The sequence below is a fragment of the Nomascus leucogenys genome, chromosome 10 (genome assembly GCF_006542625.1).
Source record: "Nomascus leucogenys isolate Asia chromosome 10, Asia_NLE_v1, whole genome shotgun sequence".
Classification (NCBI taxonomy): domain Eukaryota; kingdom Metazoa; phylum Chordata; class Mammalia; order Primates; family Hylobatidae; genus Nomascus; species Nomascus leucogenys.
In genome coordinates this window covers 53,394,530-53,412,508 of record NC_044390.1, presented here as the reverse complement: position 1 = coordinate 53,412,508, position 17,979 = coordinate 53,394,530, and the positions used below count along the sequence as shown (strand labels likewise).

General features: G+C 50.7%; 1 protein-coding gene across 5 annotated transcripts in view; it reads left to right on the top strand.

Moving 5' to 3' along the window:
* The window catches only part of FCHO1 (FCH and mu domain containing endocytic adaptor 1), a 39,702-nt gene that overhangs the window by 7,336 nt on the left and 14,387 nt on the right, over positions 1 to 17,979 (top strand). For all 5 annotated transcript variants that reach the window (XM_030820455.1, XM_030820453.1, XM_030820456.1 and 2 more), the window contains 8 exons: positions 43 to 112; positions 6,888 to 6,979; positions 8,498 to 8,572; positions 10,779 to 10,920; positions 14,265 to 14,417; positions 14,631 to 14,735; positions 16,316 to 16,414; positions 16,504 to 16,600. In XM_030820455.1, the coding sequence (XP_030676315.1) occupies positions 86 to 112; positions 6,888 to 6,979; positions 8,498 to 8,572; positions 10,779 to 10,920; positions 14,265 to 14,417; positions 14,631 to 14,735; positions 16,316 to 16,414; positions 16,504 to 16,600 (790 nt within the window). In that variant the 5' untranslated portion in view covers positions 43 to 85. The remainder of the gene's footprint in view (positions 1 to 42; positions 113 to 6,887; positions 6,980 to 8,497; positions 8,573 to 10,778; positions 10,921 to 14,264; positions 14,418 to 14,630; positions 14,736 to 16,315; positions 16,415 to 16,503; positions 16,601 to 17,979) is intronic.

The window sequence follows — 17,979 nt, the reverse complement described above, 5'->3', positions numbered from 1 at the left end:
GCAATGACTCTGTAGCTCAAACTTGCCTCTCTCTTCACACAGGCACTGGACGGGGCCTGCAGGGGTCTCCACAGAGACCATCAGGATGTCGTATTTTGGGGAGCATTTTTGGGTAAGACCCACTCTTATTTTGGCGGGAGATGCTGGCAGGGCTGTGGGGACTTTTATGGAGATGGGGGGACTGGGTGAGTTGTGGGTAGAGCCTTGGACAGGTAGAGGGTCTGCAAGGGATGGAAGTTAAAGTGAGAAGAGTCAGGCTGGGTTTGAATCCACACCCACCCCAGACCTCACAGGCCTTACAACCTTGGGCAAGTCATAGGGAGACCAAGGCCCAGAGTGGGAACATCTGGGCAACCTGAAGTTGCCCCATGAAAACGTGCAGAGTCAGTGCTCAAACCCAGGGCCGAACTGAACTTCCAGGACCCAGGGTCATTCCAGCCAGGGAATTTCCACCCCCTTCCCATCCTGGAGAATTGGGGGGTTTTCCTGACCTGGCCTCTCATGGCCTGTGCACCCCTCCACTGTCCAGGCTGGAGATCACCTACTGTAGCCCAAGGGCTGCTGAGTAAGACAGAGTTGTTTTCATTCATTCATTTCCTCTCTCCCTGCCACTGTGACCTCATCCCCTGCCAGCTCTAGGAGATGCTGGGGCCTCCAAGAGAATCCATCCCAGCCCCAGCCCCAAGGGAGGAGTCCCCAGTCTGGGGGACCCAGAGCCAGCTTAGACACCTTCAGCCCTGCAGGACCAGGGCTGAACCCAGCCTTGGGGGTCCTAGAGTGGGAACCAGGACACAGAATCGTGTTTGCTGTGAGAAAGCCTGGGCAAAAGACCAGAGATGTGACATTGAGTGGCAAGTTCAGGGAACAGGGACTCCTCCTGCAGAGCCAGGCTAACAGGGTGCCACAGAGGATGGGTGAACGGGGAGGGCCCAGGAGTCAGGGAAGGACCAGGTCCGAAAGCCCCTTCCCCAGTTGCAAGCCCTGAGCTTGCAGTGAGGAAGCCTGTTGCTAGGCGACTGGTTGCCCCTGGCAACAAGCCCCACTCCTGCCCTTGCTCCCTCCCCAGCTGGGGCTCCTCTTGAAAGCACTTGCTTTCTTAAAGGGGCCGCACTCCCTTGCCACCTGCAGAGGTGTGACCTCTGCCCTCTCTCCAAAGGTCAGACTCCCCGATTTGCCCCTGAAAGGCTGTGTGACCCCAGTGAGGGGCTACCCATTTCTGAGCTCCTGTTAGTACTGCTGTGTAATGGAGGTGACTGTTTTGAGGATCAAAAGTCACCTGCATTTTGAAACCCTGACAGTGGCACCTACATTTATTTTAAATCCTTTTTAATTGCGTGAGGCGTGCAGGCTCGCTGCAGAAAATTCAGATCAGCAAAGAGAAAATAGAAACCGCCCCCGACTTCCCCACCCCACCCAAAGATATCCTGGTAGAGAATGGTTAAGAGCTTTGAGTTCAGGATTCGAATTGACTCTGCTGGAAGCCCTTGAGCAAATGACTTTGCCTGCCTGAACCTCTGTTTCCCCATCTGGGAAAAAGGGATGAAATTCCTGCACCGCCACTCCCAACCCATACACCCCACACACCCCCAGACTCAGGGAGGCCTCCTGTGACATCTGTCATCAGTTGCTAGTATTGAAGCCGCCACAGAAGCCTGGTTCTTTGCTGGGTGATGCTGGGGCCCTGATGGCTCAAAGGAGGCTCTCATCAGCGGAGATTAAGCCAGACAGGGATGCCCCAGTCTCATCGCGCCAGGGCAGGGCCGAAGCATGAAGTGTACTAGGGAGCCATGGGGGAAGTGTGAGCAGGAGAGGGACATAAACAAGCTGTTACAAAGACCACACTCTTGGCCGGGCGCAGTGGCTCATGCCTGTAATCCCAGCATTTTGGGAGGCCGAGGGAAGTGGATCACCTGAGGTCAGGAGTTGGAGAACAGCTTGGCCAACATGACAAAACCCCATCTCTACTAAAAATACAAAAATTAGCCGGGCATAGTAGCGTGAGCCTGTAGTTCCAGCTACTCGAGAGGCTAAGGCAGGAGAATCGCTTGAACCTGGGAGGTGGAAGTTGCAGTGAGATCGTGCCACTGCACTCCAGCCTGGGCAATGGAGTGAGATTCCGTCTTAAAAAAAAAAAAAAAAAAAAGACCACACTTTGGCTGGCACAGAGGCAAGTCTGAAGTCTAGAAGTTCTGGTGGGAGAGACAGACCTGAGACAGCCCCTCCTAGGACCCTCGGCTGCCAGCCTAGTCCAAGGGAGGCAGACGCCGCTGGGGGTTTGCCAGGTCTGGGAAACGGGCCAGCAGTTGGCTCTGAGTCAGACCCAGATGCTGGCCTGGGCGGTGGTGCCTGGTGCAGCCTCACCCGAGGATCTCCTGGGGCCAGCACTGTGCCAGCCTCATCCCAGCAAGACCCTTGGGAGTTGGGTGCTGTTGTTGTCCCCACTTGTCACATAAGGAAGGAAACTGAGGCCAGAGAGACGAAGTCACCAACCCAAAGTGACCCTGTGCGTATAAGGAGATTGGACACTTGAACTTTGAAAGTACAATTCCAAACACAAGAAGAGAGAAAATATAGGCAGAGCACGGTAGCTCACATCTGTAATCCAAACACTTTGAGAGGCTCAGATGGCGGATCGCCTGAGCCCAGGACTTTGAGACCAGCCTGGGCAACATAGCAAGACCCTGTCTCTACTAAAAATACAAAAAATTACCTGGGTGTGGTGGTGCGCACCTGTGGTCCCAGCTACTTGGGAGGCTGAGGTGGGAGGATCCCTTGAGCCTGGGAGGCAGAGGTTTCAGTGAGCCAAGATCATACCACTGGACTCCAGCCTGGATGACAGAGCAAGACCCAGTCTCAAAAAAAAAAAAAAAAAAAAAAAAAGCCAGGTGCAGTGGCTCACACCTGTAATCCCAGCACTTTGGGAGGCCGAGGCAGGCAGATCACAAGGTCAGGAGATCGAGACCATCCTGACTAACACGGTGAAACCCCGTCTCTATTAAAAATACAAAAACTTAGCCAGGCATGATGGCGGGTACCTGTAGTCCCAGCTATTCAGGAGGCTGAGGCAGGAGAATGGTGTGAACCTGGGAGGCAGAGCTTGCAGTGAGCCAAGATCTCATCACTGCACTCCAGCCTGGGCGACAGAGTGAGACTCCGTCTCAAAAAAAAAAAGAGAAAATATATTCCTGGCGAGCTGGAGAGAGCAACAGTGAAGTGGGGAGGGGGTTGAGCAGGGTTAGGGAAGTTTCTAGAGCAGGTGGCAATGATCCTTGGGAAGTGGAAGGATGTGAATGGGTGGAAGGACATGCAAGCTGGAGAGCTCATGGCGGGAATAGCCTGGACAAAATGTGGTGATGGAAAGGCACTGCCTGTCTTTGCTCTTTGCGGTTTTGTGGATGAGACTAGGAAGAAGCTAGGAGATGAGGCTGGAGCGGCAATTCCGGGCCATGGACTTGGACTTAAGCATCTGGTGGGCGATAGGGACCCATCGATGATTCTAGAATGAAGTGTGACCATTGGGAGATTTGGGCTTGAGGCTGACCTGGGTCTGCCCCAGTCTTGGCTTCAGTTTCTCCATTGATGCAGCAGAAAACGTTATCTAGCAGTGACTTCTGGCTTTAACCTTCAAGCTTCTGGCCAAGTGTGGTGGCTCACGCCTGTAATCCCAGCACTTTGGGAGGCTGAGACTGGAGGATTGCTTGAGTCCAGGAGTTCGAGACCAACCTTGGCAACATAGTAAGGCCCTGTCTCTACTAAAAATAAAAAAAATTAGCCGGGCATGGTGTCACATGCCTGTGGTCCCAGCTACTTGGGAGGCTGGGGTGGGAGGATCTCTTGAGCCCAGGAATTTGAGGCTGCAGTGAGCCATGATTGTGCCGCTGCACTCCAGCTGGGGAGACAGAGCGAGACCCTGTCTCAAACATAGAAAAATATATGTAACTTTCAAGCTTCCAGGTACCTGGGAGGGTGAACCCAGCAGGTTGGAGGAGGGCACAGGAAACTACCATTTATGGAAAACCGGCCAAATGCTGCCAGAGGGATGGCTTCACTGATGTGTGTTGGGACTTAAATGGCATCAGATCCCTCCACAAGCCTTCTCTTCCAGTGTTATTACAAGACCTGATTTGGTGCTAAAATGTCCCTAGTTCCCTCAGACCCCAGCTGATTACCTCTTTTTTTTTTTTCTGAGACAGAGTCTAGCTCTGTTAGCCAGGCTGGAGTGCAGTGGCAGGATCTCGGCTCACTGCAACCTCTGGCCCACTGCAACCTCTGCCTCCCTGCGTCAAGCGGTTCTCCTGCCTCAGCCTCCCCAGTACTTGGGACTACAGGCGCCTGCCATCACGTCTGGCTAATTTTTGTATTTTTAGTAGAGATGGGGTTTCACCATGTTGGCCAGTCTGGTCTCAAACTCCTGACCTCAGATAATCTGCTTGCCTCAGCTTCTCAAAGTGCTGGGACTACAGGTGTGAGCCACCGCGTCCGGCCTGATTACCATTTTTAATAGACAGCTTAGTAGTGTTCAGGCATGATGCCTTTCCCAGATGACAGAATCTGGCTGGCATTAAGATATAGTTGTTGCCTCATTTTATCCTACTCCTTTCATGCGGCAAAGGGTCCTAATTTTCCATTGAGATTGGCAGAAAAAGTTGCCCTTTTACATAAATGTCTTTGGGGAAGAAACATAGGCAAATTTAAAACAAATGCTAACTATTAATAACTAATGTCACGAATTAGCAAAAGCTAGAGTGGCCTTTGGGGCTTTGGGGAGCATTGACATGGATTATCTTGCTGCTTGTATCATCCCCATGTAAGAGGCGGATGTCTCCCAGGCTGTAGTGTAGTGACATGATTTTGGCTCATTGCAACCTCCGCCTCCCGCGTTCAAGTGATTCTCCTGCCTCAGCCTCCTCAGTAGCTGGGATTACAGGCACCTGCCACCGTGCTTGGCTAATTTGCATTTTTAGTAAAGACAGGGTTTCACCATGTTGGCCAGGCTGGTCTCGAACTCAAGACCTCAAGTGATCTGCCTGCCTCAGCCTCCCAAAGTGCTGGGATTACAGGCATGAGCCACTGCGCCTAACCTCCCTGCCCCATCTTAATGAGGAGCTGCTAAAAGCTCAGCGAGAGGCAGTGACTTGCCGGGGTCACACAGTGCAGCCCTGGCCTCCCCGACCATGACAACCCCAGAAATTGGAGTAAAGAGATTTTGTGCAAGGCATTCTCAGGCACCAGGGTAGAAATGCTCAGTTCCCACTGGCACTAGCAGGTAACAGCAGAATCATTTGTTCATTTATTCAACAAACTCAAATGCCCTTTCTATCTCTCATTCTGTGCTGGGCTTTGCTGGGTCCTGGGAGAGAACTCAAACCTGGACCCTACTTTGGGTTCTCATAGAGGGAATTTCCATGTTGACAAGAACAGAAAACACAACTACAGTGACTTAAGCAACGGGGACTGTATTGGCTTATAAGATCGAATGATTATGGGGGAATATGGCTTTCAGGGTTGGTTTGATCCAGCAACTCGATTTAACACACTTTTTTGTAGCTATTGTAAATGGGATCACTTTCTTGATTTCTTTTCAGCTATTGTATTAATGGTGTATAGAAACGCTACTGATTTTCATATGTTGATATTTGTATTTTGCAACTTAACTGAATTTGTTTATCAGTTCTAGGAGTTTTGTGGTGGCGTGTTTAGGCCTTCCTATACATAAGTTCATGTTGCAAAGAGAGACAATTTGACTTCTTTTCATGCATATATATATATACACACTTCCCCCCACCCCCCCACCCCCGCCACGAGACAGAGTCTTACTCTGTCACCCAGAGCTGGAGTGCAATGGCGCGATCTCGGCTCACTGCAACCTCTGCCTCCCGCGTTCAAGCAATTCTCCTGCCTCGGCCTCCCAAGTAGCTGGGATTACAGGGCTGCGCCACCATGCCTGGCTAATTTTTGTATTTTTAGTAGAGACAGGGTTTCACCATGTTGGCCAGGCTGATCTCAAACTCCTGACCTCATGATCCGCCTGCCTCAGCCTCCCAAGGTGTTAGGATTACAGGCGTGACCTATTCCAATTTATTTTTATTTTTATTACATTCATTCATTCATTCATTCATTTTGAGACAGTCTTGCTCTGATACCTAGGCTGGAGTGCAGTGGCAGGATCTCAGCTCACTGCAGCCTCTGCCTCCTGGGCTCAAGCAATCCTCCTGCCTCAGTCTCCCAAGTAGCTGGGATTACAGGCACGCACCACCACGCCTGGCTAATTTTTGTATTTTTAGTAGAGACGGGGTTTTGCCATGTTGGCCAGGCTGGTCTCGAACTCCTGACCTCAAGTGAACCACCCACCTTGGCTTCCCAAAGTGCTGAGATTAAGGCGTGAGCCACCGCGCCCAGCTCAACACATTTTTTTTTTTTTTTTTTTTTTTAAATACAAAAGCCCTCTGGGTCAGCTTCTTTCTAAGGTTCGCGGTTTCCATTTGACTTGCAGTATCCCCTGTAGCCACATAATTCCTCATTTATGGAAAGACACAAAGAGAAAAGGGGAGGAGACTGAGACAGAAACAGGTAGAGAGACTGAGAAAAACAGAGAGAAAGACAGAGACACAAAGACAGAAGGAGACAAAGACATGGAACAAATGAGATTCCCCCCCCAGCAACTACGGGACAAAAAGAAAATCCCAGGCTTCTCTCTGATTGGACAAATTTAAGGTCCATAGACAATCCCTATGGCCCAGGGGAAATGCAGCAAGCTGATTCGCTCAGGCCTGAACGAGTCCCTACAGCCAAGGGGATGGACTTCTGCTCCTTGGCCACGCCCCCGTTGCTAAGCAACTATGATGTCCTCGCCATCCTTTCTCAGTCTCTACTCCCATCCCCTGCAGGGCGAGAAAAATCATGGCTTTGAGGTCCTGTACCACAGCGTGAAGCAGGGGCCCATCTCCACCAAGGAGCTGGCGGACTTCATCCGGGAGAGGTGAGGTCCCCAAGCCACATCCACCAGAGGCCACGCCCACCATACTGTAGTCACGCCCACCTCATGGCTACTCCCTGCATGGTCAGGGGCTAGAACCCTGGGGATTCCAGGAACCAGAGGGGCTCGAAAATCCTGGAAATGACGGATTCTCAACCCGGTCAGGCCCATATCTCCTTTTAAACAACAATCACCTGATTTCGAAAGCTCCCCTCCTCCAAAGAGGATGATATAACCTACTCACGGTGGGAATTTTTTTTTTGGAGACAAGATCTCGCTTTGTTCCCCAGGCTAGAGTGCAGTGACCCAATCATAGCTCACTGCAGCCTCGAACTCCTGAGTTCAAGGGATCCTCCTACCTCAGCTCCCGAGTAGCTGGGACTATAGGCATATACCACCACATCTGACGTTTTTTGTTTTTTTTTAAACAGAGTTTCGCTTTTGTTGCCCAGGCTGGAGTGCAATGGCGCAGTCTCGGCTCACTGTAACCTCTGCCTCCCGGGTTCCAGCGATTCTCCTGCCTCAGCCTCCCAAGTAGCTGAGACTACAGGTGCCTGCCACCACGTCTGGCTAATTTTTATATTTTTAGTAGAGACGAGGTTTCACTATGTTGGCCAGGCGGGTCTCAAACTCCTGACTTCAGGTGATCCGTCCGCCTCAGCCTCCAAAAGTGCTGGAATTACAGGCGTAAGCCAATGCACCCTGCTTTTTTTTTTTTGGAGATAGAGGACAGAGTCTCACTTTGTTGCCCAGGGTGATCTGATCATACCTCACTGCAGCCTCGACATACCGGGCCCAAGCGATCCTCCCACCTCAGAATCCTGAGTAGCTGGGACTACAGGCGTGCACCACCACACCTATCTAAGTTTAAAAAAAAGTTTTTTTTGTAGAGAAGGAGTCTCATTATATTGCCCAGGGTGGTCTTGAACCCCTGGGTTCCAGTGATCCTCCTGCCTGGCCTCCCAAAGTGCTGGGATTACAGGCATAAGTCACCATGCCTGGCCTACTACTGTTGTTAATAAAATACATTACGTAAGAAAAAATCTTCTATGAATTTTCAAAACATCCCTCAGAGGGTTGTGTCATTCGCCCCATCATGGAAAGTCACTGCTAAGGTGTTTCAGATGGGGAAACTGAGGCCCAGAGGAGTAGTGCCTCTCTCAACGGTGTCTGAAAGCTTCTTCATCTTTTTTTTTTTTTTTTTGAGATGGAGTCTTGCTGTGTCACCCAGGCTGGAGTGCAGTGGCACGATCTCAGCTCACCGCAACCTCCACCTCGTAGGTTCAAGCGATTTTCCTGCCTCAACTTCCCGAGTAGCTGGGAATTACAGGCATGCACCACCACGCCTGGCTAATTTTTGTATTTTTAGTAGAGACAGGGTTTCACCAAGTTGGCCAGGCTGGTCTTGAACTCCTGACCTCAGGTGATCCGTCCGCCTCGGCCTCCCAGAGCGCTGGGATTACAGGCGTGAGCCACTGCACCCGGGCAGTTTCTCCATCTTTACCTCATTCTCCTCCCCAGGGCCACCATCGAGGAGACCTACTCGAAGGCGATGGCAAAACTCTCCAAGCTGGCCAGCAACGGGACCCCCATGGGGTGAGTGGGGTAGGGGTCACCAACATGGGGACATTGGGAGCCTCCTCCTTGGTGGACATCGCTTCACACTCGGGGCATGTAGAATAGAGTGTCATCCACCTCGATTATGGGGCTAATTGGATAGAGGGACGTATATCATTCATTCACACACTAGCTCATTCATTCATTCCACAAATATTTATTGAGTGCCTTCTGTGTGCCAAGCACCAGCAGCAACCCAGACAGATAAAACCCCAGCCACCTTCATGCAATGTACATCTGGGTTGCGTGACAAGAGAGATGTTAAATACAAACAAAAACATTTTTTTTCTGAGGCAAAAAGTGCTGGGAAGGGGGCCAGGTGCGGTGGCTCATGCCTGTACTCCCAGCACTTTGGGAGGCTGAAGTGGGCGGATCACCTGAGGTCAGGAGTTCGAGACCAGCCTGTGCAACATGGTGAAAGCCCGTCTCTACTAAAAATACAAAATTAGTCGAGTGTGGTGGTGGGTGCCTGTAATCCCAGCTACTCAGGAGGCTGAGTCAGGAGAATCGCTTGAACCCAGGAGGCAGAGGTTGCAGTGAGCTGAGATCGTGCCACTGCACTCCAGCCTGGGCAATAAGAGCGAAAACTCCGTTTCGAAAAAAAAAAGTGCTGGGAAGGGAATGAGATAGGAGTGTGAGAGATCTGGCGCTTTCTCTGGGTGGGCCCGACCTCCCTGAGCTGAGACCTTAATAGAAAGGGGCTGGCCATGGGGATGTCTGAGGGACAGAGACCCGGGCAAGTGGCTCAGCCAGTGCAAAGGCCCTGAGTTGACAGGCGTGGCATGTTTAAGGAAGAGTGAGGAGGCTGGCGTGGCTGCAGGGCTTGGGGAACGTGGAAAGGAAGTAGGAGAGGAGATGGCAGGGCGAGGCCTCAGGGGCCTGACACACAAATGACTCTACATGAACCTTATGCCTGGGTGTGGTGGCTCAAGCCTTTAATCCCGGCATTTTGGGAAGCTGAGGTGGGAGGATCATTTGAGGCCAAAAGTTCAAGACCAGCCTGGGCAACAAGGAGAAACCCCTGTCTCTACTAAAACTGCAAAAATTAGCCGGGCATGGTGGCATGTGCCTGCAGTCCCAGCTACTTAGGAGGCTGAGGCAGGAGGATGGCTTGAACCCAGGAGATGGAGGCTGCAGTGAGCCATGATTGTACCACTGCACTTCAGCCTGGGTGACAGAGCCAGACCCTGCCTCAAAAAAAAAACAAAAATAAAAACAAAACACATAATGTGGTCCCCTGATGGCATTTGCAATTTTCTTTGTGGCTGCTATGAGGCAAAAGTTCTGTGGGGAGGGCAGAAGTGGAGGCAGCAGGAGGAGAAGGTGGGGGGAGGCTGGACGGGGCTTCTGCTGAGTGGGGCAGGCCAAATTGACTTGGTTGGGGCATGTGGTGTCTTAGACACTCTTTTTTTTTTTTTTTTTGAGACAGAGTCTCACTCTGTTGCCCAGGCTGGAGTGCAGTGGCGTGATCTCGGCTCACTGCAAGCTCCGCCTCCCGGGTTCACGCCATTCTCCTGCCTCAGCCTCCCGAGCAGCTAGGACTACAGGCGTCTGCCACCACACCCAGCTAATTTTTTGTATTTTTAGTAGAGACGGGATTTCACCATGTTAGCCAGGATGCTGTCAATCTCCTGACCTTGTGATCTGCTCGCCTCAGCCTCCCAAAGTGCTGGGATTATAGGCGTGAGCCTTTTTTTTTTTTTTTTTTTTTGAGATTGAGTCTCCCTGTGTCACCCAGGCTGGAGTGCAGTGGTGTGATCTCGGCTCACTGCAAGCTCCGCCTCCCCGGTTCAAGCGATTCTTCTGCCACACCCAGCTAATTTTTGTATTTTAAGTACAGACGGGGGTTTCACCATGTTGCTCAGGCTGGTCTGGAACTCCTGACCTCAAGTGACTTGCTCAACTCGGCCTCCCAAAGTGCTGGGATTACCAGGGCCTGGGTTTAAATTCCAGCTCTAATGTTGATTTGTTGAGGGGCCTTGGGAAGAGCTATAGAGCTCCCTATGCCTCAGTTTCCCCATCTGTCACAGGCCCGCCTCTTACAGCTGCCATGGAGATTAAATGAATTAGTATTCATTCATGTTTAGCAGGGCTCAGCGTACAGCACATACCTGAGCCAGTGCCAGCGCTGTCTCGGGGTGGGGTGAGCCTGAGAAACCCTGGGTGTGACCTTGCCTGCCCTCAGGACCTTCGCCCCGCTTTGGGAGGTCTTCCGCGTCTCCTCGGACAAGCTGGCGCTGTGCCACCTGGAACTGACACGGAAATTACAGGATCTCATCAAGGACGTCCTACGCTACGGCGAGGAACAGCTCAAGACCCACAAGAAGGTGTGTGTCGTGGGCGCCGCCCAGCGGCTGGGTGGGTGTGAAACACCAACAGCTCACAGGACCCCAGATCTTCTGGGGCCTTATAACCTGCGGGTGTCCACTTCCGAGAATTCCATTAATTCCACAACGTCAAGCCCAGGGTCTTACGGACCTGAGCATTGTTGAATTTCAAACTTGCAAAATTCCAGACCAGGAGTTAGCACACTGTGGCCCATGGGCCAAATCCTGCCCACCCCCCACCAGTGTTTGTACAGCTAAGAAGGGTTTTTGGTTTTTTTTTGCTTGTTTGTTTTTAAGAGACAGGGTCTCACTCTGTCACCCACGTGCAGTGGCGTGATCAGAGCTCCCTGCAGCCTCAAACACTTGGGCTCAAGCGAACCTCCTGCCTCAGCCCCCACAGAATAGCTGGGACTACAGGTGCACGCCACCATGCCTGGCTAATTTTTAAAAAATGTTTGGGCCTGGTGTAGTGACTCATGCCTATAATCCCAGCACTTTGGGAGGCTGAGCGGGAGGATGGCTGGAGCCCAGGATCCTCCAGGAGTTTGAGACCAGCCTGGGCAACATAGGGAGACCCCATCTTTACCAAAAAAAAAAAAAAAAAAACACACACCCAAAACTACTCAGGCATGGTGGCACATGCCGGTAGTCCCGGCTACTCAAGAGGCTGAGGTGGGAGGATCACTTGAGCATGGGAGGTCGAGGCTGCAGTGAGCCATGATCATGCCACTGCACTCCAGCCTAGGCAACAGAGAAAGACTCTGTCTCAAAAAAAAAAAATAAATAAAGAGAGAGAGAGAGATGGGTTATCACTGGTTTTTACATTATTAAAAGGTTAGAAAAAAATCTAAAGAAAAATAAAATTTCACCACATGTGAAAATTGTATGACAGTCACATATCAGTGCCAGTAAATAAAGTTTTATTGGCACACAGCCATGCCCATTGATGTGCCTGTCATCTGTGGCTGTTTGGCACTGCAGCTACAGAGTCAAATGTTTCTATCAAGCCAAACACATTTACTATCTGTCCCTTTACAGAAAATATTTGCCAACAGCTGTTTTAAAGCATTGGAAGATAGATATTCATATTTACTATTTTTACACTCTTATAAACCTAGAATCTTGGAAGAACCGTCTTAGACTCTTAGAATTCCACAATATCCAAAGCTTAGAATTGTAGAATCATAGATGCATTGCCTTTACAGAGTTCCAAAATCTGCATGTTTTTAACTCTTGTTTAAAAAGGGAGTTGGTAATACTTTGTTTTTGTTTTGTTTTGTTTTTTTGAGATGGAGACTTGCTCTGTTGCCCAGGCTGGAGTGCAGTGTGCACGATCTCAGCTCACTGCAACCTCCATCTCCTGGGTTCAAGCAATTCTCCTGCCTCAGCCTCCCAGGTAATTGGGATTACAGGCGTGCTGGTGCACGCCTGGCTAATTTTTTGTATTTTTAGTAGAGACAGTGTTTCACCATGTTGGCCAGGCTGGTCTTGAACTCCTGACCTCAGGTGATCTGCCCACTTCAGCCTTCCAAAGTGTTGGGATTACAGGTGTGAGCCACCGCGCCTGGCTTTGCTAATTTTTAAATTTTTTGTATAGAAGGGATCTTGCTAGCCAGGAGCAATGGCTCATGCCTGTAATCCCAGCACTTTGGGAAGTTGAGGCGGGCGTATCACTTGAAGTCAGGAGTTCCAGACCAGCCTGGCCAACATGGTGAAACCCTGTCTATACTAAAAATACAAAATTAGCTAGACATGGTGGCACACACACCTGTAATCCCAGCTACTCAGGAGGCTGAGACAGGAGAATGACCTGAGCCTGGGAGGTGGAGGTTGCAGTGAGTTGAGATTGTGACACAGCACTCCAGCCTGGGCAACAGAGTGAGACTCTGTCTCAAAAACAAAACAAAACAAAACAAAACAACAAAACAACAAAAAGAGAGAGAGAGAGAGAAGGGGTCCTGCTGTGTTGCCCAGGCTGGTCAAACATCTAATATATCTGCCTCAGCCTTCCAAAATGTTGGGATTACAGGCATGGGTCATTGTGCCTGGCCAGGAGTGAATTTTTAAGTGGTAAAAGCAGGCCAGGTGTGGTGTGCACGCCTGTAGTCCCAGCTACTTGGGAGGCTGAGCTGAGGTGTGAGAATTGCTTGAGCCTAAGAGTTAGAGACCAGTTTGGGCAACATAGTGAGACCCCATCTCTTAAAAAACAAAAAAAAAAAGGCTGGGCACAGTGGCTTATGTCTGTAATCCCAGCACTTCGGGAGGCCGAGGCGGGCAGATCACTTGAAGTCAGGAGTTCAAGACCAGCCTGGCCAAAATGGTGAAACCCTGTCTCTACTAAAAATACAAAATTAGCCGGGCATGGTGGTGCGTGCTTGTAATCCCAGCTACTTGGGAGGCTGAGGCAGGAGAGTTGCTTGAACCCAGGAGGCAGAGGTTGCAGGGAGCTGAGGTCGTGCCACTGCACTCCAGCCTGGGTGAAAGAGCAAGACTCCGTCTAAAAAAACACACACACACACAAACACACACACATACACGCACACACAAAACGGTGAATTAAGCAACACAGTCTACCACTGTTTGTCATAAAACATGGGTTAGAACAAACATCTTTATCCATATGCGGATTATTTCTAGAGAAGTATCACAGTAATAATTGGGGACTTATAGGCTGGAGGGCCCATATATGGGAGGCTTTTTCCTGGCTTACCCCTTACAACTTTCTGAAATATGAACCATGTGTAAATAGTACTTTTTTTAAAAGTTAAAAATGTTTTGAAATGAAAAATGTACAGGCCGGACATGGTGGCTCACACCTGTAATCCCAACACTTTGGGAGGCTGAGGCAGGTGGATTGCTTGAGTCTAGGAGTTCGAGACCAGCCTGGGCAACATAGCAAGACCCCATTGCTGTTAAAAACACACACGAAGGCCGGGCGTGGTGGCCCATGCCTGTAATCCCAGCACTTTGGGAGGCCAAGGTGGGCAGATCACCTGAGGTCAGGAGTTAGAGACCAGCCTGGCCAACTTGGTGAAACCCCATCTCTACTAAAAATACAAAAAATTATCCGGGTGTGATGGTGGGCACCTGTAATCTCAGCTACTTGGGAGGCTGAGGCAGGAGAATTGCTTGAACCCGGGAAGCAGAGATTGCAGTGAGCCGAGATTGTACCACTGCACTCCAGCCTGGACAACAAGAGCGAAACTCTGTCTAAAAAAAACCAAAACAAAACACACACACACACACACACACACAGAAAAAGACTGTGGAGCTGACATCACATGGAGTGTTTGGGAGGTCAGGAATTTCACAGTCTACCCATGAAATCCCCTCCTACCCCACAGTGCAAGGAGGAAGTGGTGGGCACCTTGGATGCTGTGCAGGTACTCTCGGGCGTCAGCCAGCTCCTACCCAAGTCCCGCGAGAACTACCTGAACCGTTGCATGGACCAGGAGCGGCTGCGGAGGGAGAGTACCAGCCAGAAGGAGATGGACAAGGTGGGCTCAAAGCGGGGGGTTCTGAGGAATTTGCTGTGGGGCAGAGGGGCTGCCTGATCAGAGAGTGGAAACACGTCCCAGAGCGACGGTCCTGGAACCTGTGGGTGATCGCACCCTAGGTACCCGGAGGAGTTCACCTGCCAGGTGATGGGACCTGGGGGAAGCCCCCTGAGTGTCCCCCTCCCATCCCTGTTTCCTCCCTGTGCTTTGTAGGCAGAGACTAAAACCAAGAAGGCAGCAGAGAGCCTGCGGCGCTCAGTGGAAAAATACAACTCAGCCCGAGCTGACTTTGAGCAGAAGATGCTGGACTCAGCCCTGGTAAGAACCAGGCATCTGTACCTTTAAGACCCACACATGCCTTTGCCCTGGAGGTTATGGACCGCAGAAATCCCAGGAAGGGTGCAGTGGCTCACAACTGTCATCCCAGCACTTTGGGAGGCCGAGGCAGGAGGATCACCTGAGCTCAGGAGTTTGAGACCAGCCTGGCCAACATGGCAAAACCCTGTCTCTACTAAAAATACAAAATTAGCCGGGTGTAGTGGCAGGTGCCTGTAATCCCAGCTACTCAGGAAGCTGAGGCGGGAGAATCACTTGAACCGGAAGGCAGAGGTTGCAGTGAGCCAAGATCGAGCCATTGTACTACAGGTTAGGTGATAGAGTGGAACCCTGTCTTGAAAAAATAAAATAAACAAATAAAAGCAGATTGGAAACTCAGGATTAGGAATCAGAACTTTTTTCAAGTTACACGTGATAGAAACCTTCATTCAAACCGACAGGTGTATACGAAAAAAAGAAAAAGGCTGGGCACGGTGACTCACAACTGTAATCCCAGCACTTTGGGAGGCCGAGGCGGGTGGATCACGAGGTCAGGAGATCAAGACCATCCTGGCTAACATGGTGAAACCCCGTCTCTACTAAAAATACAAAAAAATTAGCCGGGCGTGGTGGTGGGCGCCTGTAGTCCCAGGTGCTCGGGAGGCTGAGGCAGGAGAATGGCGAGAACCCAGGAGGCGGAGCTTGCAGTGAGCCGAGATTGTGCCGCTGCACTCCAGCCTGGGTGACAGAGCGAGACTCCGTCTCAAAAAAATAAAAAATAAATAAAAATAAAATAAAATAAAATTAAAAAAACTGACAAACTCAGGGAACTGAAAGGTTTTATTTTTGAGTTGTGGAGGTTTCAGTCATAGCTGAATCCATTTGCTCAAATAGTGCTGGCAGGAAATTGTGCATTTCTGCTTCTTTTTTTTTTGAGATGGGGTCTCTCTGTCACTCAGGCTGGAGTGCAGTGGCGTGATCTTGGCTCACCGCAACCTCCGCCTCCTGGGCTCAAGTGATTCTTCTGCTTCAGCCTCCCTAGTAGTTGGGATTACAGGCACGTGCCACCACGCCCAGCTAATTTTTGTATTTTTAGTAGAAACAGGGTTTCACCATGTTGCCCAGACCGGTCTTGAACTTCTGACCTCAGATGATCCACCCGCCTTGGCCTCCCAAAGTGCTGGGATTATAGGCATGATACACCACATCTGACCACCATTTATGCTTCTTAAGTCTGTTTTCCTCTCTGGGGACATCACTCCCAGGCAGACATGCCCTTTGTGTGTGTGTGTGTGTGTGTGTGTGTGTGTGTGTGTGTGCATGTGTGTGCATGCATGCACATGTGTGCATCAAACTGGGCACCAGCAACCCCCACTTACATTCCATCAGTGCATTGGCTCAGGAATGGAAATATCTTTTCCTGTAGATTCAACAAAAGTCCTAGGGCAGACTCTCATTGGCCCTTCCCCAAATCAATCACTGAGCCAAGGGCTTAGGGTGTTCTGATTGGTCAGGCTGAGTCACATGGCCACTCCTTCTTGGCCTTGACCTTCTTTCCACCTGCCTCTCCCCTCCTGCTTCAGCGCTTCCAAGCCATGGAGGAGACACACCTGAGGCACATGAAGGCACTGCTGGGCTCCTATGCTCACTCGGTGGAGGACACGCACGTGCAGATTGGGCAGGTGAGTCAGGCAGGTGTGAGGAATGAGGCTGGGGTCACTGCTGGGCAAAGGGGCCTTGACCAGTTACACACCCTGCCCACCTGGCACAGGTGCATGAGGAATTTAAGCAGAACATCGAGAACATCAGCGTGGAGATGCTACTCAGGAAGTTTGCAGAGAGTAAGGGCACAGGCCGGGAGAAGCCAGGTGAGTCAGGGCAGCCATTGGGGGTTGGACTTTGGGGCCACAGCTGCAGTTAATGAGCAGGACTCCAGAGGCAGGAAACTGAACCTCCCTGGGCCTTGGTTTTTTTTTTGTTTTTTTTTTTTGAGATGGAGTCCCCCTATGTCTCCCAGGCTGGAGTGCAGTGGTGCAATCTCGGCTCACTGCAACTGCTGCCTCGGGGTTCAAGTGATTCTCCTGCCTCAGCCTCCCCGAGTAGCTTGGACTACAGGCGTGTGCCACCATGCCCAGCTAATTTTTTTTTTTTTTGTATTTTTAATAGAGACAAGGTTTCACCATGTTGGCCAGGCTGGTCTCGAACTCTTGACCTCAGGTGATCCGCCTGCCTCAGCCTCCCAAAGTGCTGGGATTACAGGCATGAGCCACTGTGCATGACCAGGCCTTGGTTTCTTCATGGGAAGAGTGGGCTGCTGACAAGTCCAGCTCTCCAGCCTGATCTTATGTGTAAATCTCTTTGAACCAGATCCCAGAGGAGGCTTGAATGCCAGGCTCAGCTGTTCAGACTTCATCCCCAGGGCCTAGGGGAGCCATTGAGGGTTGTTGAGCAAAAGAACAATTTGCGAATGCTCAGATGCAGGACTGGGGAGGAGTTAAGAGCAAAAGTTTTAAAGTGAGACCCGGGCTTGAGTCTTCATCACTTGCTGCGTGACCTAGGACCTGTGCTTTGACTTCTCTGAGCCTCAGTTTCCTCATCTGTAAAGTGAGGATGTTAATAATGTTGTAATATTCAGTGATTTCATGCAGGTAAAGGGCAAAGGGTGTGTCAGGCACACAGTAGGCACTCACTAAATGCTGGTATACACTTATGTCCTCAAGTCTTGTTAACCAGCAAAATCTGTTCTTTCTCCCTCCTGTCTCTCTGGCTCAGCCCTGGCTCAGGTCACCCCTTCCTGCATGGGGCCCCACTCTTGCCCTTCACAGGCCCCAGATCTGTTGTGTCCTCCTGCTCACACACCTTCCATGGCTCCCCATTGTTCTTGGGAGAGAGTTCCCACTCTTCATCCTGTCACTCAAAGCCCAGCCCACTGCACAGATGCATGGTCCATCCCCCGACCCAACCCAAGTTCCAGCCACAAATGCTGGAAGTATGTAGAAGTAGCTCATGTCACCCCCTACGGTGGCACTGCCCTGCTGGAACCAGACCAGCCCCTTGGTCCATCCCACTCCTGGTGATGTGGGGCTGGTTCTTGTCTGGGAACCTGAGGGACCTTGAGTTCAGATCCAGGTGCCATTTTGTGGCCAAAAGTGTACTACCCTTTCCAGCCCAGTCTCCCCACCCTCAATTTAGTTTCTTTCTCTCTTTTTTTTCTAATTTTTTTTTATATTTTTGAGGCAGAGTCTTA